This window comes from Aphelocoma coerulescens, chromosome 27, assembly GCF_041296385.1.
Source record: "Aphelocoma coerulescens isolate FSJ_1873_10779 chromosome 27, UR_Acoe_1.0, whole genome shotgun sequence".
Taxonomy (NCBI): Eukaryota; Metazoa; Chordata; class Aves; order Passeriformes; family Corvidae; genus Aphelocoma; species Aphelocoma coerulescens.
In genome coordinates this window covers 2,337,162-2,358,555 of record NC_091040.1, presented here as the reverse complement: position 1 = coordinate 2,358,555, position 21,394 = coordinate 2,337,162, and the positions used below count along the sequence as shown (strand labels likewise).

The 21,394-nt window shown below is 59.6% G+C and overlaps 1 protein-coding gene across 3 annotated transcripts; it reads right to left on the bottom strand.

Moving 5' to 3' along the window:
- Positions 1–68: 68 nt before the first annotated feature.
- STARD3 (StAR related lipid transfer domain containing 3) lies at positions 69–20,989 on the bottom strand. Of its 3 annotated transcripts, none has more exons than XM_068996674.1 (15): positions 20,947–20,989; positions 13,887–14,142; positions 10,940–11,017; positions 10,658–10,735; positions 10,514–10,567; positions 10,290–10,407; positions 9,188–9,283; positions 8,188–8,243; positions 7,374–7,466; positions 6,124–6,186; positions 5,061–5,156; positions 4,505–4,584; positions 4,044–4,148; positions 2,770–2,863; positions 69–743 (listed from the first exon to the last, which is right to left on the bottom strand). In XM_068996674.1, the coding sequence occupies exons 2-15, from the start codon at positions 14,097–14,099 to the stop codon at positions 639–641; spliced, it is 1,329 nt and encodes a 442-aa protein (XP_068852775.1). In that variant the 5' UTR covers positions 14,100–14,142; positions 20,947–20,989; the 3' UTR covers positions 69–638. The 3 variants fall into 3 exon arrangements, with proteins under 3 accessions (XP_068852775.1, XP_068852776.1, XP_068852774.1); XM_068996675.1 differs by lacking the exon at positions 20,947–20,989 and adding an exon at positions 20,788–20,905; XM_068996673.1 differs by lacking the exon at positions 20,947–20,989 and having other exon boundaries at positions 13,887–14,492.
- Between the last annotated feature and the right edge of the window lie 405 nt (positions 20,990–21,394).

Genomic DNA, 21,394 nt, shown 5'->3' with positions numbered 1-21,394 from the left:
TTTTAGAGCAGCACACGGCGCTCACAGGTAGAGAAACCGCAGTCGCCCCCGCAGCCCCCACCCCCAACGCCCCCCCCCCGCACCCCCAAAAGGGATCAAAGTCTCTGCTTAAGGCAAATCCCGTGCTGGCTCCACCGGGAGCTGCAGCTTTGGGAAGGGGGAGGGTCTCAGCCAGCGCCAAGGGGAGGTTTGGGGGGTCCCCAGCGCTGTCCCCGGGGTGGGGGGCACAGCCCCGGGGGGCACGGTGGGTGTGGGGGGGCACGAATTGTGCCTTCACCTGCTGGTGGAGGGGCAGAGCCCGGCATGGGGCTCAGCTGAGTCCTTACCCCGACACGGCCACCACATCTGTCCCCGCTTCCTCACGGAATTGGGGTGCGGGGACAGGAATCTGGGGGTGCCAGCTGAGCCCCCAACCCGTGTGTGGGGAGGGGGTGCCGGCCCAGCCCCCGGGGAGGGCAGGGCAGGGGTTTGGCACAGAACAGTCGGGTCCAGGGCCCCGATCGGGGGCAGCCGTGGTGGGAGGAGGGGCTGAGCTCCCCCTGACCTCAGCCCGGGGCTGGCAGTGGGGGGACCCCTCCTTGGGGGGTGCAGGGTTCTGTCCCCATCCCCCGCCGAGCAGAGAGGGCAGTGGAGCATCCTCAGGGCTTGGAGCAGAGCTCAGCCATGCGCTGGCGCAGGTGGAAGGCGAACTCGAACATGGTGGCAGCCAGGCTCTGGTGGATCAGGTACCGGGGCAGGCGACCCTGCGGACACAGGACAGGGACACGGGGCTATGAGGGACGATTTGGAGCTGGGAGTTGCCCCCATCCCACCCCAGAGGGTTCCAGAGACAGGGATACAGGGCCAGGAGTCAGGGCTGGGGGCTGCCCCCATCTCACTCTAGAGGGTTCCAGGGACATCAGTGAGGGTTTGGGGCTGGGGGCTGCCCCCATCCCATTCTGGAGGGTTCCAGGGACACGGAGCCATGAATGAGGGCTGGGGGTTGGTTCCATCCCACTCCAGGGTGTTCCAGGGACATGAGGATTTGGGGCTGGGGGCTGCCACCATCCTGCCCTGGATGGCTCCAGGGACATGGAGTGAGGATTTGGGGCTGGGAGCTGCCCCCATCACGCCCTGGGGGGATCCAGGGACAGGGACACGGGGCTGTAAGCAAGGGCTGAGGCTGGGGGCTGTCCCCCATCCCATCCCATCCCATCCCATCCCATCCCATCCCATCCCATCCCATCCCAGAGGCATCCAGGGATGCAGGAGCACCGCTGTGCGGAGCTGCGGCTCTCAGGGAGCTTCGATCCGGGGGAGGAACTGCAACGTGGTTGGATTTCTCTAAAAAAGCCCTGCACGACTCACCCCCCACCGCCTCGGCCTTGGCTCCGCGGTGGGAGATCCATGAAAAAATAATAATCCTTGTCTCTGGGGGCAGGGAGCTGCGGCAGGGCCGGGAGCCATTCCAGGGGCACGGAGGGATGACTGGCCAACTATCCTGGGGGTCAGGCAGGCACAGGACACTCCCCTCCCCTGGGATTGGGGTGGTGCAGCACAGATCTTTTCCTGGAGCGGGTTTTCCCTCGGACACAGGGGCAGGAAAAGCTCGAGGCCGCTGCTCCAGGGGCCATTTCGGCCACTTCCCGACAGCAGCTCCGGACCCAAACACGAACACGTGCGGAATCCTCCCTCCCCCAAGGAGCAGGAAGGGATGAGCCACGGGCTATAAATACTCGTGCAGGGCTGAAGGGTAGAGCGAGGAGCTGCGGAGGGGTCTGGGCGCTGGCAGAGCCCCTCGGGAAGGCGCTGGGAGCACTTGGGGGTTATTAATAGCTCGGCATTCCTTCCACGGCGGAGGCGGCGCCGGGAGCACTCGGCCCGGGAAGCACAAGGAACCTCTTTTCTTTCCGAGCCCCACCACGGGGGGTTTGGTATCCCCCCAAAACCTGCCCGTGATGGGCGCCAGATCCACGAAAGGAAAACACCCCTGTGGCACAACGGGGCGGGGAAGGGCACGCTCTGCTCCGTCCCGCTCTCGGTGCTTCCCAAACCTTTCCCGAAGCGTTTGGCAAGACAGGCAGGAGCCGCTGGGCTCTGGGGGAGGGGAGGGGGCCGTGGGAGGGGAGGGGAGGAGAGGGGAGGGGGCCGCAGCGCTGCAGCACAGCCGAGGGATGAATGGAGCCTTTGTGCTGCTGCGGCAGCGCCGTTACCACGTCAACCTTCCGCGGAGGAAGGAACGGGGCCAACTCCGCTCCCGCTCCCGCATCCGCCCCATCCCGGTCCCTCCGTGCGCTGCCTTTTGTCCGGGACACCGGCAAGGACACGCAGCTCTGCAAATAGCTCCGGACCCGGGGCAGCTCACTCCCCCGGGGGTGGGTATGGGGTGCTTGTGGTTGTGCCAGGGGGTTCGGGAGCAGGGAATTGCCCCTCTGGAGTGTTCCCGGGAGAGGTCAGGCACAGAACTTCCCGTGCCTCAAACTGGTTTTGGTGATCGAAGAGGATAAAAATGTCCTCTCCCCGAGTCCTGCGCTCAGAGGTGAAACCCCTAAGTGAGATCTTAAGTAAGGAAGAGCTTCCAGGTAAGGAAGAGCTTCCCAAACTCCCACCATGAAAGGAGGGGGATTTTTGGGTAGTTTAACCCCCACCTGCCAAACCTGAGTCCCTTCAGGGCGGTGCTTGCTAAGGGGCCACTCCTGGCTGCTGGGATCCCAGAGCAGGGCCTTGGGATGCTGGATCCCAGGGGAGAGGGGAGAGCTGTGCTGGGGACAGTAAAGGAACTGACTTTACCTTCAGATCCGTGTTGAGAATCCAGATGAAGGTGCAGATCTTGGCATTGCTGGGACATTTCAGGACGATGAATCCTCCAGGCCCGTTCTCACCCCTGTGGAGGAAAGCCAAGAGGGTCAGGCAGAGCCAGGCTGGAATTCAGGCTGGGACTCTCTGAGGCTCTGGGATGCACCGCACAGAGCTGAGCCTGGCAGTGAAGGCCAGAGCCTGGTGGGGCAGGAGCAGATGCTGGGAGCCCGGGAAGGTATGTGCCTTGGCTCCAGGTACACGAGCCAGCACGGCAGGGCAGCTTTCCCACAGGTGCCTTGGCAGCAGCGGTGCCAGGGCCGCCGGTGGAGCAGCAGCTCTGCCTCTGGATCGTGCCAGCTGTTCCCCACGGGAAGCTCTCACCAGGCACAACCCCAGCTGCAAACAAGAGGTCCCAGGGAGCTCTGTGTGCTCAGGACAGGCTTGGCTCTTGTCACTGCAGCCCCCAGATCCTTCCTGGCACCATCTGATCCGTCTCCGAGACGGGAGCTGTGCACACACAGCCCAAATACAGATTTCCCTTTCCCTTCCCTCTTCTGAACATGCTATTTTTGCTGTGTGCGCTCGTTCAAGGATTTTTCCAGGCCCTGAAAGTCCCCAGTTCCTAAATAGATTGAGGCAGCTCCAACGGCTCTGAGATAAAGTGTCAATTACTTTAACCAGATTATTAGGAAAACCGAAGTCAGAGCACAGCAGCACAGCTGGGCCCTGGCAGGAACAAGGAGTCCTTGTCTGATGAGCCCGACCCTGCCAGGATCCATCACCAGCCTGTCCCTTCGGAATGGGAGAGGCCAAAGCCCTGCTGACATTTTGGGAGCTGCTCCATCCTCGTTTCACCCACGGGGCCATCCCTCAATGCCTCAAACTCAGTGAGCGAGCAGCTTACGAGGAGCAAAAGCATGTGAGAGGCTCAGAGCCACAGCCAGCTGTTTACTGCCCCTCAGAAATTCCTGTTTGGGAATTAACTGCTACATAAACAGGATGTGGGACTGGGATGGGGCTCAGGCTGTTACTGGTCAGCACCTCCACTCCCCCGAGCTGGGAAACGCCCCAGCACCGCTGACAGCACTGAGAGTTTCTTGAACAAAAGGAGACGAACAAGGGAAGCGAGGTTCAGCTCCACAAATAGCTCAGCTTCCTGCAAATCCTGCCAGGAAGGCAGCAGGGCTTGCAGTTAAGTGGCTCTTTGCCTCGAAGCTCTGGAGAAGTGCGTGATCCCAGCTAAAAAAACAGCACCTGCCTCTCACCTGACGTACTTGGAGAGCGGAGGCTTCAGGCTGTGCGTGGTCGACATCCCTGAGGAAACATACCTGTCTCTCCTCCTCTCGATCCGACGCACGTTCACGAAATCCCTGCGCAGAGAAAGGGCTTAAAAACACACCTGGGATGTGGAGGGGGGGCAGATCCTGCTCTCTGGACTGCTGGGAAAGGCTGTGGCAGGGCTGTGTCAACACAGGGACAAAGCACAGCCAAGCACTGTTATCTGGCAGCCCGACCGACCGGGGTTTGGAGCTCTGAGAATCCTGCCAGGAGTGTCTGGGAGGAAATTTCAGGGGCTGCTCGCCCTTGGGAGTGTTACCTGCAGAGCCAAGCAGCCCTGCCACGGTGACACCGGAGCTCCCAGCAGCCCAGAGCATTCCCAGTGCTTCCTCAGAGGGGTTTCCCTGTGGTTTGGGGGGTGTTTAGGGGCAGAGTGGGAGGAACCGACCTTGGGGACACCACCCCGCCAGCAGCTCCGGCCGCCACGTCGTATGAGACGATCGTGTTGTCCTCGACCCTCTGCAAGATCTGGGGAGGGGGGGAATAAACAAAACTAAGAGAGATTTGCTGAGATTGTGCCTCCAAGCCTGCACGTGCCAAGAGGATGCAGCCCCTCCCCCAAATCAGCACCGGGATCAGAGCAGAGGCTCTTTTGGGGCAGAGGGCGATGTGCACGGGTTCATCTCCCGAGTTTTTGGGGGGCACAGGTGTCACCTCCAGCTCCCCACCACGAGGCTCAGACCCTCCCACCAGGCAGAGGCAGGTTTGGCTCAGCCCTGGCCCCTGTCCCTGCCCTCCTCTCGGGCTCTTGGCCGGGCACAGGCGTGCAGCCGGCTGCCGCGGAGCGCGCGGAGTGCACGGATGAGCGGCGGAGATTTAACGCCTCGGTGACTGGGATCCAGCTCGGCTCCAGCACTGCCAGCAGCCTCTGTTGGATGGGGAAGCTCCAGCTCTCCGCTCCAAGGAGCTCCTGTGATTAAGCCATCTTTGTCCAGCACGCTCACCTGGCAAGCTGCCACTGTTCTGTTCCACAGGATCATCTTCTCGGGCTGCAGAATCACCTCCTGGTAAACCATTTCAGGAGAGCACTGCAGGAAAGCCTGAGGACAGAGCCAGAGCAGTCAGCCAGCCCCTCTGCTCCCCTTGGGGGAAGATTATTTTTAAGGAAAACAGGGCAAAACACAAAGGACAAGTGGGATCACAGCGGAGGGGAGGGGTGAGGCCGGCCTGGCTCCCGTGCATGCAAAGCTACGGCTGTCACCCCTCTATCCCAGCGCTCCCACAGGCCTGGAGGGCACACGTGGGGTCAGGGAGGACACACAGACCTCAGGATCTGGGAGTCGCTTAGCTCAGCCTGCCTTGTCTGCCTCTCTCCCACCCTCAGCAGCTCCCCGTGCACCATCGCTTCGGGAAGTTGCATTTTTGACTGTTTTTGTTTTTTTTTCCTCCAAGCCATTCCAAGCTCCAGCACACACAACATCCATTCCCCCGCAATTCCCACGGGAGCAGGGATCTTCGGAGGCAAACGGTTAATGCAGGAAAAGTGGGACCATCCAGCTTCTGCTGGTGAACACAGAGCTGCTCCACTGGCAGCTCCTGCCAGCGAGGCAACATATGCACTGGAACAAAGAAAAGCCACGGCAGCACCGACGCTTCATTAAAGCGTGGTTCCCAGCCAAGCCACTCCAGCTTGGGAGAGGGCACGGAGCAAGGCACTTCCGAGCGGCTCTTCCCGGTGCCAGGCAGCAGCAGACGCACGCTCAGCCCTGGCCTTGCTGGCAATTAGTTCCAATTAGCCTCCTTGGTCAGATTAGTCTGAGATGCTGGGGTTGGAAGCGAGTCTTGCAGTCACCTGCTCCCGACTCTACCAGCGGAGTCTGGGGCCCAGGATATTTACTGGGGAGTTTGTCTGCCGGCCAAGGGGTTTTCCTGGAGAGATTCCCTAGTGCTGTTCATCTGTCTCAAGCACGGGGAGCGTGTTCTGCAGCCTGACCTGTCCTGAAAGCTGAGCCGTGGCTTTTCCCCCGTGCCAAAGAGACCAAGGAATCAGCCCAAGGATGTTCTTACCTTTAAAATAAAGGTCTTGCCGTGGAAAGGGATTTCAAAAGTGTAAACAACATCACCAAAGTCCTGTGCAAGAGATGAGAAAGTTGTATTTCTGTCAGTAAAAGGGAGTGTTTCTATTTGGGGTGAAGTTTGCTAAAACTCTTGAGGCTCCTGTCACCCCCTCCAGCCCCCAACCACCCCCTGCCCCCCACACCAGGCAGCGACCCCAGCGTGGAAACCACCCCGAGCACAATTCCAGTTGGCCATGCCTAAATTTCCATCAACAAAACAATATCCAGAGAGGCAGCAGGGATGAGACAGAAAAAGAATCCGCCCCGTGCCAGGCTGCAAACCCCACGTCAAGGTCACATTCTCTTTGTAGCAGCACCGGGGTGCGAAGGGGGTTCGCTGCCAGCGCTGCTGGTGTTACCTACGGCTGAGAAGAGCCTCCCCGGAGGGGCCAGGGATGGGCAGATGAAAACCTTTCATCGTTAGCCCTGTGTTAAACTCTGATTAGTCTATTTAAATCCATCCCCCTTTGGAAAAAGAAAACAATCTGCCCAGCTAGTTTGGCATCAGACAAAGGATCACTTGACAGGGGAATTTGAAACACCAGATGAGACAGCAGTTTGCAGGATTCGCACCCCCCCAGCCATGTTTCAACCTCGTGAAACAAGGTTGGGTTTGGGGGGCGAACCCCCTCCTCTTTCTCTGTGCTCTTCAGAGAGAGAAAAGAGCTCTGGGCACCCCAGAAAAGTCTGGAGTGGGCAGAGCCACATCCAAAATTTACACCCCAGCACCCAGCAGGTTCCAGGTGCTGGGGAAGGGGGACACCAGTGGCTTTTGGGGGTGGGAAGAGCAGTTTGTGCCCCACACTCTCCTGTGGCCACACGGGCCAAGATGCCAGTCTGGGCCCCCAGCAAGCTCAAAGGCACTGGGCCATGGAGCAAGGGCACGGCTGGAGCTGTGGGATCAGCATTCCCCTGCTCCCTCCCATGGCTCTGCATCCCAAAGGTGAGCCGGCCACACCCTCTGGACAGAGGGAGGAGGGAAGGGCCCTTTCCTGTCAAATTGCAAGGCAATTAAACGTCTAATTAAATAAGAGGGGATTTTACATTTAACTGAACTGGAATAGATTCCTAATTCAATCAGGTAATTGTAACGCTTGTTAATTTTTCATGGTGCAAGGAGGTTTCCAAAGCCTCGTTTGTCCCGGTTTTTGCTAAGCCATCCATGCCCTCTGCCAGCTGGGGAGGAAAAACCACACTTGCATTGTTTTTCTCGAACTTCCAGTTCTCCTCCTGGGCGAGGATTTGGTCCACAACCTCCATGGCCTCTTTGCCTTGTCGGACATACTCCTTTTCCTGGGAAAGAAGGGAGGATTTCATTAGCCAGGCGTGCAGGAAGCTCGAGGAGTGTGTGTGTGCTGCTCCCCCCCTCCCCGGGCTGGCAGAGAGAAAGGGGATCAGAAATCTCTTAATTTGGGTCACAGAGGCCTCATTTTGGAGCTCCAAGTCACACTCCCCGCCCTGGCTGGGATCCACACACCAGCTGCTCCCGGCGGTTCCCGCCTTAGCAGGAGGGTTTCCAGCAGGCAAAGGGCTCTGGGATGTGCAGCTTCCTTCCTGGAGGAGCCAGAACTGGAGCTGAACAGCAGCAGGATCGCTTGGAAAAGGGCACAAGGCCTGTGCCCAGCCAGGTTTTGGGGAGGTCAAGGGCTACCTCTCAAGCTGTGGGGACAGGTGAGGTGATGGCCATCCCAGAATGTGACCAAAGGACCAGGGATGGAAGGGGGAAGGGAGAGGGACAGGCAGGAGCACAGCCAGAACACCTCCCCGTGGGATGCTGCAGGGAAGAGCACACAGCCATGGGGAAGTGGGATAAAGCTGAGGGGGCTCAGATGACCCCTCCTGCAGTGGCCACGATGCCACCGGTCCTGTGGCACAGAGGGGACTCAGCCACACGATCCCAGAACTGAGGGGTCTGGAATGAGGGGCAGCAGAACCTGCTGGGACCACAGGACTGGGGAGACTCCCACAGCCCCGGATCAGCCTGGAGCTGAGGGCAGGGCCAGCCCCTGTTTACCTGAGTTGTCAAGGCCTTCCTCCCCACACCTTCCTCATCTGACTCGTTGTCCGACCCTACAGGGAAGCACCAATTAACTCAGAGTTAATGAACACCCCACTGGTACCACCTCCCTCCCTTCTCGTGGGGGACAGTGCCTGATCCCTGTTCCTTACCCAACAGGGAGGGCTGTCACTAAGGATGACTCCAGCCCTTGTCTCCCTGAACACCTGCTCAGCTCTCTGGAGGGCTGAGCTCATCCCGGGTGTCAGCTATACCAGGAACAGTGTTCCAGAGGGCTGAGCTCATCCCGGGTGTCAGCTACACTGGGACAACTATTCCAGAGAACTGGGCTCACCCTGGGTGTCAGCTACACCAGGGCAAGTGTTCCAGAGGGCTAGGCTTGTCCTGGGTATCAGCTACACCAGGACAACTGCTCAGGAAAACCGGGCTAATCCCGGGTGTCAGCTACACTGGGACAACTATTCCAGAGGGCTGAGCTCATCCCTGTCTCAGCTACACTGGGACAACTGTTCTGGAGAGCTGAGCTCATCCCGGGTCTCAGCTACAGCAGGACAATCCAGCTGAGATGTCCCCACTCCCACGCCAGGAGCTCTCTGGTGCCGGCACAGGGCAGTGACGTGCCACCCTCATCCTCACCCGCCTGTGACCACCCATCCCCGTGCACTCAGCCCCAGGGCAGCATTTTCCAAGCACACAGCTCAGAGCATTTAATCCCAAGCCCACACAAGGCTCCAGTTCCCCACAGAGCTGCTGCCGGGCTTGCGGGGCCGAGGGCGGCTCCGACAAAAAGGTGTCATGGGGAGAGCGTGGCAGTGCCACCCCTGCCCAGGTGCAGGCACAGAGAGGGGAGAGGAGACCCTGTTTTGCAGTGTCAGTTCTTGGAGGCTGTGCCAAGGGTTGGGGTAACAAGGCAGAGCTCATGGAAGAGATGATGGAGGTGAGGAATTCCACGGTGGGACGAGCATGGGAAGCGAGGTGATGGCACAGGTGATCTTACCTGCGAAGGACTCGGGGGGGGAGTAGAACTGTCCCTCGGAGAGGGCTCGGGGGTACAGCAGTGGCCTCGAGGCTGCAGCCTGGGCTGCCAGGAACCCTGGGAATGGGAGCACGAGGATTTAACACCTGGCAGGTTCTGGGACCCCAGCCTTGCCCGAACATCCTGTTGTTTCCCACGTTTTCCCCTGTCTCTTCCCACTGACACCAGTCAGCCTCAGCTCCTATTGCCTCATCTTTTGTCTGAGATGCTTTATCTGCCCCGGAGATCAATGGGCTCTTCTGCCTGTCAAATAATCCAAAGGCGATTAAGCATCTAATTAAATAAGAGCTTCCCCTGGAAGCAATTTGGAACCTGAGCCTAATCCAATAGAGGCATTAAACACTTGATCATTTTTCATCTTAAAGCCTCCTTGCAAGACCCAAACATCCTCTGGTGCTTTCCAGTCAGAGCATTTCTGACTGAGCCCTGCCTGACAAATGCCCCTTTTAGTTTACTGCCACATCCCAGCCAGTGACTCCTGGGAGAGGGACAAACTCCTTGTGCTGCCACAGGAATGGACAGCTATTCCAGGCCAGACCTAGAAGGACCCTGAGAATTACAGGGTGATGTGTGAAGCCTTAGGTCAGCCTCAATCCCTGCTCAGTGTGACCTCAGAGACCACAGGCTGCAGAATTTCACACCCCATAACTCACCCCGTGCCACATAATGTGTCTGTGACTCCAGCAGCCCTCCTGGAAAGGGCCCCAGCCAGATCCAAACACAGATATCAGGGACAGGGAGTCCAACACTCCACCTGGCATTTGCCTCACTGTTTCCAAACACTTTCCCCCATGCAGAGGTGAGCTCTGTCTCCAGCACGTCTGGCTGCAGGATCCAGTCATTGGGAAATCTGGCACATTTTTCTCCACTCAATTAAAAGATGCTTTTTATAATCTGGTATTTTCTTCCCCTGAAGGGACTTGTTGACCGTAACAGAACTGAGTCAGGCACTTCCCATCCCAGCCAGCCTGGAGATGCCTTCTCCAGAAATGCCAGAGCAGCAGCAAACCCAGGCCTGGTTGGTTTTGTCCAACTCATACCAGAGAGGAGCACAAATACTCACATCGTTCCTCTTCTGCTTCCTGAGTTAGGACTTTAAAATCCAGGAACCAGGTCTCTAGCCAAGCAATGACAAAGGAGACGATGGGAAGTAAATACCCAAAAGCCCCTTTGGTCAGAAGCTGTGTGGAAAGAAGCAGAATGGAAGCAGAGGGAATGATCCAAACTGGGAATAAAACAGCACTGAGAAATCACAAAGCAGCTCCCCACAAGCCCAGGGAAACCAACCTCGGAGAGGATGACCTTCACAATCAGGAAGGCACTGGATACCAGTGTAGTGACCTGAAAAATAAATGGATGGAGCTCAGATCCCTGAGAAATCCAGGAGGAGAGGGAAAACTCCCCACGGGAAAGCCCCCAGTGCCTCCTTACCGCGATGACCCACCAGTGGCGCAGGCGGACGACGGCGTAGCCCAAGAGCAGCACAACAAAGCGAAACAGAGCCAAGAGCTGCAAAAACAAACACCCAGCGACACCAGTCACTGCCCTTGTCCCTCTGCCAGGTGCCAGGAGGGCAGGGACAGGCGCCAGCTCCCGGGGAACTGATGGGTCAAGGCTGCACCAGGAGGGATTCACTGAGGTGGGCAAGGGAAGACCCCAGACCCTCCTGGTCCTGCCAAGCTCCAGAGCCCTGCAGGAGGCTGAGATACTCACAAAGATATCAAAGAACGAGGTCTTGAATTTGTAGTTGATGATTTCACCCTTCAGGTTCTCCTTGATGCCCTCCTTGGTCTGAGGGAGATAGGGAAGCAGGAAGCTGTTGAGTGCACTGATAAGAAACTAATGGGAGAAGGAGCCAAGCAGTGCCCGGGGTTATGGCCAGGTCAGGGAATGCACCTGGAATACAAATGATCCCACGGGCCTGGTGTGGGCTCCTCTGCCAGCACAGGGCCAGGGAGGATCCCGTGGCACATTTCCTGCCTGGATTCACACCATGTTTCCTCCTGGGGTTCACACCGAGCAGCGTGGGTGGGGCAGGAGGGACATTAAACACCTCGAGGTGGTGATTTCCAACACCCAAATCCTTGGTGACCAGTTCCTCACAGCCTGGAGCCCCTGGATGGTCACTTCCCACTGCTGCCCACCTCGTCCAGGTCCCAGATTTCAGAGGAATGGGAGGAGACACGGGGACAAATGGAAAACCACAGGAAAAATGTTTCTCGGGAACCTTCACTAACACACTGAACATCTTCCTGTGGGGGCTCTCGGGGTCACTGAGCACCTGGGGGGATTTAAGGATCCTCCTCATGCAAAGCACTGAGGGGTCCCTTCTCCCTCCAGCTGGCTTCCCATAGCTCACAGCAGTGCTCCAGGAAATCTGATGGAAGAAGGGAACCAGCAGGTTCAAACGGGCTGGCAAAGGGGAAGAGGGAGGAGAGGAGGATGCACAGCCATGGGCTGCAAGGGAATCTGAGAGAGGCAAAAACACCCTCTGGGATTTATTGGAGTGTGGAAAAAGCTCATCCCGAGATAATCCAGGGTCTGACAGCCCCAGTCCTTTGGACACCATAAATCCTGGGAGCCTGGAATGGCTGTCTGTGAGGAAGTGGAGGGCTCAGGTAACTGGAACAAATGCTTCACCTTTAGGCTATGGGTTTGGACGGGGCCCAGCTGGCCGGGAGCTGGAGGAGCCGGCAGCTGTTGGATGGGTTGTGAGGAACAAGCTGGTGGATCTCGGGCCAGTCCTTGGCAGCCGAGGTGTCCTGGCACTCCAAGGGCAGCCACTGGGAAAGGATCCCTCTGGGTCAAAGCTGCGGCTTAAAATCCAGGGAGAGGGAGGTAAAAAGAGGGGGGCAAAGCTGGGCTGTGCCTCCAGCTGACCTGTGGCCATAGGACTTGAGCCAGCTTTGCTGAGTGGCCACTGAGAGCCTCTTCCCCCATCCCTGGCTCCGTGGGATGCTGCAGGAAGGAGGAGACACAGGGAAAGCTTTGGGTGATGGATTTTGGGGGTGTTTTCTGTTGGATGGGCTGTGAGGAACAAGTTGGTGGATGTCAGTCCCCGGCAGCCAGGGGTGTCCTGGCACTCCAAGGGCAGCACAGGCAGCCACTGGGATTGGGAAGGGATCCCTCCGGGTCTGGGATTGGGGCTTAATATAAAACAAAGGGGCAAAAAGAGGGGGGCAAAGCTGGGCTGTGCCTCCAGCTGACCTGTGGCTGTGGGACTTGAGCCAGCTTTGCTGAGTGGCCACCGAGAGCCTCATCCCCACAGCCCAACTCCATGGGATGCTGCAGGAAGGACGAGACACAGGGAAAGCTTTGGGTCATGATTTGGGGGCTGTTTTCAGCTTGAACACAGGCTGTGCACCAAGCAGCTGAACCACCTGAGGCATCTCCCTGGCTCTGAGAGCACCCAGCCTGCACAATTACGGTTTGCTTTTAACGAGGGGCAATTTGCTCGGCTTATCTCCCAGCGAAGGAAAGCGGTTGGATAAAAAAAAAAAAGAAAAAAAAAAAAAGGCATTAGTCATGATCTCAAACCGTTGCTCTTCATAACCAGGCAAATAAGCTGCTCTAATGGCTTTAAATATGCAGCATCTCGGCTCGGGGCCCAAATATCAGCACTTAGTCACTCATTAATGGCTACCTGCACGACCCACGCTCAGCATCGCCCTGGTGACCGCACCAGGATTATCTCCTGGGGGCTGGAATTCTGCGTTTTGTGGGCAGCACCTCTCTGTGAGAGAGGACTGGGACAAGGGCAGGGGGCGGGGGTCCAAGCTGGGCGGGCAGGACACCATCGGCATGGCTGGAATGCTGGCTGGGAGATGGTTTTTCCTAAGGGGGGTGGGGGGCAGGGGGCTCGGGCAGGGCTCAGAGCTGCTGGCCCGGACAGTCTGTTAAGTGCAGACACCCAGAGATAAGAAGGGCAGAGATAAGAGCAGCTAAGGGAGCAACGGGATCCAGTGCTGATAAATCCAGGCCAGAGCCCAGGGTCTATCTGTTCATCTCTGCTCCGGGTGTTCCAGGGGAGGACACGGAGTACCTGAAACCGGCCAGGGCCAGTTCAGGGAAAATAAAAACAAAATATAGCCCAGGGAGGGATTTGGACTTGGTGGGACTGAGGTAAATAAACTGGATTTTCCCTGTTATTGCAACACAGAGCAAACGCAGCAGCTTGTGAGTCGCTTTGGAGAGAACCAAACCACTCACATCCCCCTCAACAATCCCTTGGGAGGTGGAGCAGCACCTCCAGCTTCCCAAAGCTGAGATTAGCAGCAGAATTTTGGGATCAAAGCCCCTGGAGGATCCTCCCCTGCTCCTCTGATGCTCTGAGAACATGACAGCAGCAAACCCAGGGAGCAGCTTTTCATCAGGCCAGGGGAACAGGAGGGAAATTTGGCTCAAGTTGGTGATTCCAGAGGCCCTGGATCTTGTTACAGCACAACAAAGGGACGGTGTTAACAGCCCTGGACAGCACCGACAAAGCCCCGGGGCAGGAAACGAGCTGGACTTTAGTTTACACTAAAGAACAGCGGCTCCTTGGCCAGCGCTGGGAACAGCAAACAAAGATCTGTCCCAGGAGTGCTGGAACAGAGCAATTAACGGAGGGAACCGAGCTTAAAAAGGGCAAAGATTCCCCGGTCTGCTTCCTCCAACTCACATTCAGCTCGATGATCCACAACAGGGAGATGAAGAGCAGGTCGAAGGTGACGAAGAGGCAGAAGGTTCTCCTCACATCCGAGATGGCTTTTCTCTTCTCCGGGGAGAAGAAGTACGGGGAGAAGCCCTGGCTCTGGGAGAAGGAGGAGCTGATGGAGGCGATGGCCGGGAGGCTGCGTTCCAGGTCGTGCTGCAGGTCCGTGGGCTTGCTCATCCTCCGGGATCGGCTCCGGGGACATCGGCCACGGCAGCGTCACCTGCGGGGACACACGAGGGGAGCCTCAGGCCTCGCCACACCCCTGCTCCTGTCCCCCTCCGATGGCAAATAATCCCAGGAGCAAAGCAGGTCCCAGGGAGAAATTCTTCCCTGTGAGGGTGTTCAGGCCCTGGCACTGAGGGTACCCAGAAAAGCTGTGGCTGTCCCATCCCTGGGAGTGTCCAAGGCCAGGCTGGATGGGGCTTGGAGCAACCTGGGACAGTGGAAGGTGCCTATGGAAGGGGGTTGGAACAAGATGAGCTTTAATGTCAGTAGGAAAAGGGGCTCCAAACCCCATGGAGATGCTGTGGGAGTAGGAAAAAGGGCCCCAAACTCCACAGAGATGCCATGGCAGCAGGAAAAGGAGCTGCAAACCCCATGGAGATGCTGTGGGAGCAGGAAAAGGGCCCCAAACCCCATGGAGATGCTGTGGAAGCAGGAAAAGGAGCTGCAAACCCCATGGAGATGCTGTGGAAGCAGGAAAAGGAGCTGCAAACCCCATGGAGATGCTGTGGAAGCAGGAAAAGGGCCCCCAAGCCCCATGGAGATGCTGTGGAAGCAGGAAAAGGGGTCTGAGGATGTTTTGGGAGCACTCCCTGGAATGACAGAGCCACCCCACCCTCACCTCTGCAGGGAAGGCAAAGCCTCGGGAGCCGATCATGCCACTGGGCACAGATCCCAACCTGTACAGCCAGGACAGGGTCTGATGCCCAACTGGGCCAGGCAGAGCAACAGGAAGGCTGCAGGGAAGGAGCTGCTCTGTGTCCCAGTGTGAGGGAGGCTGCAGGGAAGGAGCAGCTCCGTGTCCCAAAGGCAGCAGGGAAGGAGCTGCTCCGTGTCCCAGCATCCCAAAGGCAGCAAGGAAGGAGCTGCTCCATGTCCCAGTGTCAGGGAGGCAGCAGGGAAGGAGCAGCTCCATGTCCCAAAGGCAGCAGGGAAGGAGCTGCTCCGTGTCCCAAAGGCTGCAGGGAAGGAGCTGCTCCGTGTCCCAGTGTCCCAAAGGCTGCAGGGAAGGAGCTGCTCCGTGTCCCAGTGTCCCAAAGGCTGCAGGGAAGGAGCTGCTCCATGTCCCAGTGTCCCAAAGGCTGCAGGGAAGGAGCTGCTCCATGTCCCAAAGGCAGCAGGGAAGGAGCAGCTCCATGTCCCAGTGTCCCAAAGGCTGCAGGGAAGGAGCAGCTCCATGTCCCAGTGTCAGGGAGGCAGCAGGGAAGGAGCTGCTCCATGTCCCAGTGTCAGGGAGGCTGCAGGGAAGGAGCAGCTCCGTGTCCCAGTGTCCCAAAGGCAACAGGGAAGGAGCAGCTCCGTGTCCCAGTGTCAGGGAGGCAGCAGGGAAGGAGCAGCTCCATGTCCCAAAGGCAGCAGGGAAGGAGCTGCTCCGTGTCCCAAAGGCAGCAGGGAAGGAGCTGCTCCATGTCCCAGTGTCCCAAAGGCTGCAGGGAAGGAGCTGCTCCGTGTCCCAGTGTCCCAAAGGCTGCAGGGAAGGAGCTGCTCCATGTCCCAAAGGCAGCAGGGAAGGAGCAGCTCCATGTCCCAGTGTCCCAAAGGCTGCAGGGAAGGAGCAGCTCCATGTCCCAGTGTCAGGGAGGCAGCAGGGAAGGAGCTGCTCCGTGTCCCAGTGTCCCAAAGGCAGCAGGGAAGGAGCAGCTCCGTGTCCCAGTGTCAGGGAGGCTGCAGGGAAGGAGCTGCTCCATGTCCCAAAGGCAGCAGGGAAGGAGCTGCTCCATGTCCCAAAGGCTGCAGGGAAGGAGCTGCTCCATGTCCCAAAGGCTGCAGGGAAGGAGCTGCTCCATGTCCCAGTGTCCCAAAGGCTGCAGGGAAGGAGCTGCTCCGTGTCCCAGTGTCCCAAAGGCTGCAGGGAAGGAGCTGCTCCATGTCCCAGTGTCCCAAAGGCTGCAGGGAAGGAGCTGCTCCATGTCCCAAAGGCAGCAGGGAAGGAGCAGCTCCATGTCCCAGTGTCCCAAAGGCTGCAGGGAAGGAGCTGCTCCATGTCCCAGTGTCAGGGAGGCAGCAGGGAAGGAGCTGCTCCATGTCCCAGTGTCAGGGAGGCTGCAGGGAAGGAGCAGCTCCGTGTCCCAGTGTCCCAAAGGCAACAGGGAAGGAGCAGCTCCGTGTCCCAGTGTCAGGGAGGCAGCAGGGAAGGAGCAGCTCCATGTCCCAAAGGCAGCAGGGAAGGAGCTGCTCCGTGTCCCAAAGGCAGCAGGGAAGGAGCTGCTCCATGTCCCAGTGTCCCAAAGGCTGCAGGGAAGGAGCTGCTCCGTGTCCCAGTGTCCCAAAGGCTGCAGGGAAGGAGCTGCTCCATGTCCCAAAGGCAGCAGGGAAGGAGCAGCTCCATGTCCCAGTGTCCCAAAGGCTGCAGGGAAGGAGCAGCTCCATGTCCCAGTGTCAGGGAGGCAGCAGGGAAGGAGCTGCTCCGTGTCCCAGTGTCCCAAAGGCAGCAGGGAAGGAGCAGCTCCGTGTCCCAGTGTCAGGGAGGCTGCAGGGAAGGAGCTGCTCCATGTCCCAAAGGCAGCAGGGAAGGAGCTGCTCCATGTCCCAAAGGCTGCAGGGAAGGAGCTGCTCCATGTCCCAAAGGCTGCAGGGAAGGAGCTGCTCCATGTCCCAGTGTCCCAAAGGCTGCAGGGAAGGAGCTGCTCCGTGTCCCAGTGTCCCAAAGGCTGCAGGGAAGGAGCTGCTCCATGTCCCAGTGTCCCAAAGGCTGCAGGGAAGGAGCTGCTCCATGTCCCAAAGGCTGCAGGGAAGGAGCTGCTCCGTGTCCCGGCCCCGCCTGGCAGTGCCGGGCACACGATCCCGGCACGAGTGAGGTGCTGGAAGGCCGGGGCTGTTTTCCTGCAGCTGTGCCAACCATTGTATGGAGATTTTTCCTCTCCGTCAGCGCAGCACAAGGAGGCCCCTGTGGGAAGGGAGCGTGATGGGAGCGCACGTGGGAGACAAACACGGAACGAGGATCTCAAAACAGGTCGGGCCAGGGATCTGTCAGCGCCGGCCCCGCCACCTTCGAGTCACCCACGGCAACGACATGGCCACCGACTCCTTCCCTGCTAAATCCTCCTGCTCAAGGATGTTTTGCCTCCATAAAAAACCCCCCTGGACTGTTTTGGGCGTGAGCTCCTGCCCCGGCAGTTCTGTGCCCACCAGGATCCCAGTGGGGTTTGTCCACCACAGATCCCACTCGTGACACCCAGGAAGCTGCAGAGTCCAGGGAAAAAGTTCACGAGGTTGTGCCCAGATCTGTGGGAAGTGAAAATCCCCAAGGAATGTGAAGCTCCAGGAGCACCTGCAGGAGCCGAGCACAGCCCGATTTGAGGTGATTTGGGGCACTTTGGATCCCTGAGCCAGCGGTTTTTGCATCCCACCCCCGGGAGTGCTGGGGCTGGAAAGGGAACAAAGCTGGACTCCTGTCAAGTCCCTGTTAGTCCCTCTTGGAGGCGCTTGGGAAGGAGCTGGAATCCTTGTCACTTCGGATCAGCTGCTCCGCGCGCCGGGCCCGGCTCGAAGTGACAAAAGTTAAGGACATCTGTGAGGGATAAATAATAAATCCCCCCACGCCGGGGCTGCTGCCGCCTCCTCCTCCCCTCCAACAGCACTTTGCACTTAGGCAGCCCCTCCCCAACTTTCACAGCGCTTTAAAATCACCCGGAAAGGCTCCAGGGACCTGACCCTGGGATGCCGAGTGGGGTCAACAAGGGGGTGTTGGGACGTGGCAGGACACGGGGACGCGGCAGGACACGGCACCAGAGCACCCTGGTGCAGCTCATCCATCACTAATCCCAGCCTTCCCAAGGGGCTTTAGGCTGTTTTGGACACATGGCCCTCCCAAACCATCCAATTCCCGAGGGAGAACCTGCACCGTGGGGCAGAGCAGGAATGTTTGAATCCCAGACAAACCACCACCCCCCCCCCTCCACTGGAGCTGCTCCCTCCAGCAGCTGAGAGCTCGGAGCAGGGGCTGAACGTGGAGAAACGTGGCTGTTCCTGGGTGACAGATGAATTATTGAGCGTCCCGGTGCTCCATTATGCATTCCAGCATCCTCCGCATCCCGCTCCGGCAGCCCAGGGGCCGGGAAGGAGGGGGTCGGTGGGGGGGGGGGGGGGGTGTTGGGCTCTGCTCCCAGGGAATGAGGGATGGGATGAGAGGGAATGGCCTCAAGCTGTGCCCGGGGAGGGTCAGGGTGGACATCAGGGGGGGATTTATTCACTGGAAGGACAGTCAGGCAGGGAATGGGGGAGTTGCCATCCCTGGAATGGTTAAAAAACGTGTGGATGTGGCACTTGGGGACACGGGTTAGGGGTGACTCGGCCGTGCTGGGTTAAGGGTTGGGCTTGATGATCTTGAAGGGCTTTTCCAGCCTAAGTGATCCCAGGATTCCATTCCAGAGAGGGACAAATGCTGCCGGGGGGCCACCCCGGGTGACAAATCACAGCCCAGGGGACATCCTGGGTGACAGATCATGGCCTGGGGGACACCCCAAGAGACAGATCACAGCCCAGGGGACATCCTGGATGACAGATCACAGCCTGGGGGATGCCCTGAGTGACAAATCACAGCCCAGGGGACACCTTGGGTGACAGATCACAGCCCAAGGGACACCCTGGGTGACAGATCACAGCCCAAGGGACACTCCAGGGACCTTTCTGGGCTTCTCTGCCTTGAAAAAGGGGGATTTTGGGACTGTGGAGAAGGATTTTTGCTGGAAAAACCTCCTGGTTTGGGGATTAGGAGGTGACGGGGGCTGCAGGGACAAGGGTGACGCCACATCCCACAGATCCCAGCAGGAAGCAAACACGGAGGAGAGGCGGGTGGTGAAATCCTGCTCCAGTATCCAGCACCAACACCCAGCAAAACCCCATCAGCCCAGTGCCACCACAGCCCAGTGCCACCACCCTAAAACATTGCCAGCCCAGTGCCACCAGCAGCCCTGAGCCAGCATCCTCCCAGTGCCACCACAACTCAGTGCCACCACGGCCCACCAAAAGATCATCAGCCCAGCACCACCAGAGCCCAGTGCCACCACCCCAAAACCCCGTCAGCCCAGTAGGACACTGGCCACCAAAACATTCCCAGAGGCACATCCCAACCCCACCACAGCCCCTCGAAGCCTCGTGTCACCCCCTCCCTGTGCCACCTTCCCATGCCAAGCCCAGCCCCTCATTAGCACCGCTTGCTCATCAATGACCCACCTCCCAGTCAGGAGCTTTTCCCACCCCATGACACCACTTCTCCTTCCTCCCACGCTTCCCCCGGGCTCATGTGACAATTCCTCCTGTCCCCTCTTCTGTCCCCAGGGTGGGGAACACCCACAGTGGGACCCCCCAAACCCCTGCAGCCCCCTGAGCCATCCCAGGGGTGACGGACATGGGATCACTGTGGGATATTCCAGAGGGTGGAGTTTGCCAGGTGAGAGAGCACCTGGAGAAGCAGAGGGATGGAGACCCCGACTGGGCACTGAGAGGTGTCTGAGCTTCCCTTTAAAACAACAAAAAAAGGTCAATATGAACCCAGACACCGAACTGCCGTCCCAAAAAAAGCCGGGAAGGATCCAACAGCTTTGGCAAAGCACTGGAGAGGCCTCGGTTCAGTGCAAAGTGGGGGCACCGAGACCTCTGGCAGCCTGTTCCCCCCGGGCACTGCAGGGAGAGACAGGGAAACCCGGAGAGCCTCAGGAAAAGCAGCTTTGTCCCGGAACCAGCCGCGGGATCCTGCAGCATCCCAAATTTCCCCTCATTTCCAGAAGGTCTGGGCTGAGATTTTCGGGCTTTCCTTCCTACGTCCCAAAGGCAGCGGGAGGCACAGCCCAGCCCAGCCCAGCATTTGGGGGTTTTGGCGCTCGGAGCCCCCGCGGGACCCCCGTGCTGCGACCCCCCGGTCCCGCGGGGCCACTCCGGGGGTCGGGATTTGGGTCCGGATTTGGGTCGGGATGTGGAACCCTCGGGATGTGGAACCCTCGGGATGTGGAACCCTCGGGACTCAGCCAGGGAGGGGCTTCACGCCGCTCCCTCCCCCCAGCAAAAGGGTCCCCGGGGTGGTCCCGGCGTTGCCCTTCCTCGAGGAGGGGATGAAGCCCCAGGAGCTCTTCCAGGGCCCCGGAGCAGCGGGAAGAGCCCGGGAGCCCAGCACAGACCCACCCCTCGCTCGGAGCCCCCACCCTGCAGCCCCCGGCCCCGAGGGACCCCCGCGGGTATCCCAGAGCTCGGAGTTTGCCGCGGGATGGATGAAAGGGCACTGCCGGGTCCCCCGAGCCCCTCTGCCCTCCAAGGAGCCTCCCCGACACTCCCCCGGTCCCAGACTCCCGTTCCCCGCAGGTTCCCGGAGATGACACCGGTGAAAGCCGCCCGGACCCGGGCGATTCTCGCCCCTCGGCCGCTCTCGGGGCTCCCCGCGCCGCGGTCCCGCTGCCGGGACACCCGAGATCCGCCCGAAGGGCTCCGGGAGCGCCGGTGGAGCGCGGCCAGAGCGTATAACGGGACCGCCCGTGCCCCGGGCCCGCCGGGGCTGCCCTGGGGACGGGGCCCGAACGGGACCCCCGGGGCTGCCGGAGGCCTCCCGGCGTTGGGAACGGGCCCGTAGGGCCGAGTCCCGGTAGCCGGGTCCTGAACCGGGACTGAGCGCAGAACCCGCAGTGACAGACCCGTCCCGTCCCGCTCTCACCGGCGGCTGCGCTCCCGGGCGCGGGAGCGGCACCGAGGCCCCACCGAGGCTGAGCCACCGGGGCCCGCGCACAGCCCGGCACCGCCCGCCCCAGAGCCGGGCCCGGGAATTCCCGTGAGCCCCCGGGGTGCCCCGGAGCCCGCGTGTCCCCGCCGGTACCTCCCGGTGCCGGGTCCGGGTCCGGGTCCCGCCGGGCGCCGCTTCCGGCCCCGCCGCCACCTCTGACCCCGGAAGGGAAACTCCAGAGCGAGGCTGCGCCGGCACCGACCATTGCCGGCTGCGGGGGGGAGCGGGGGACAGACCATTCACCGTGGGAGGGGGAAGCAGGGCTGTGAGAGACCATTCACTGCGGGAGGGGGGGTCAGTGGGGCTGGGAACGGCCGTTGCGCGTGGAAGGGGGAATCACTATGACTGGAAGAGACCATTTCTCATGCGGGGGATCAATAGAGATCAATAACCATTCCTCGCTGGGGGTGGAATCAGTAGGGCTGGGAGGAACCATTCCAAAGGGGGAAATCAGTGGGGTGAGGGCAAGACCATTCCCCGTGTGGAGAGGGGGTGTCCGTGGGGTGAGCAAGGGAGACCCTTGTGGGGTGTCAGTGGATCT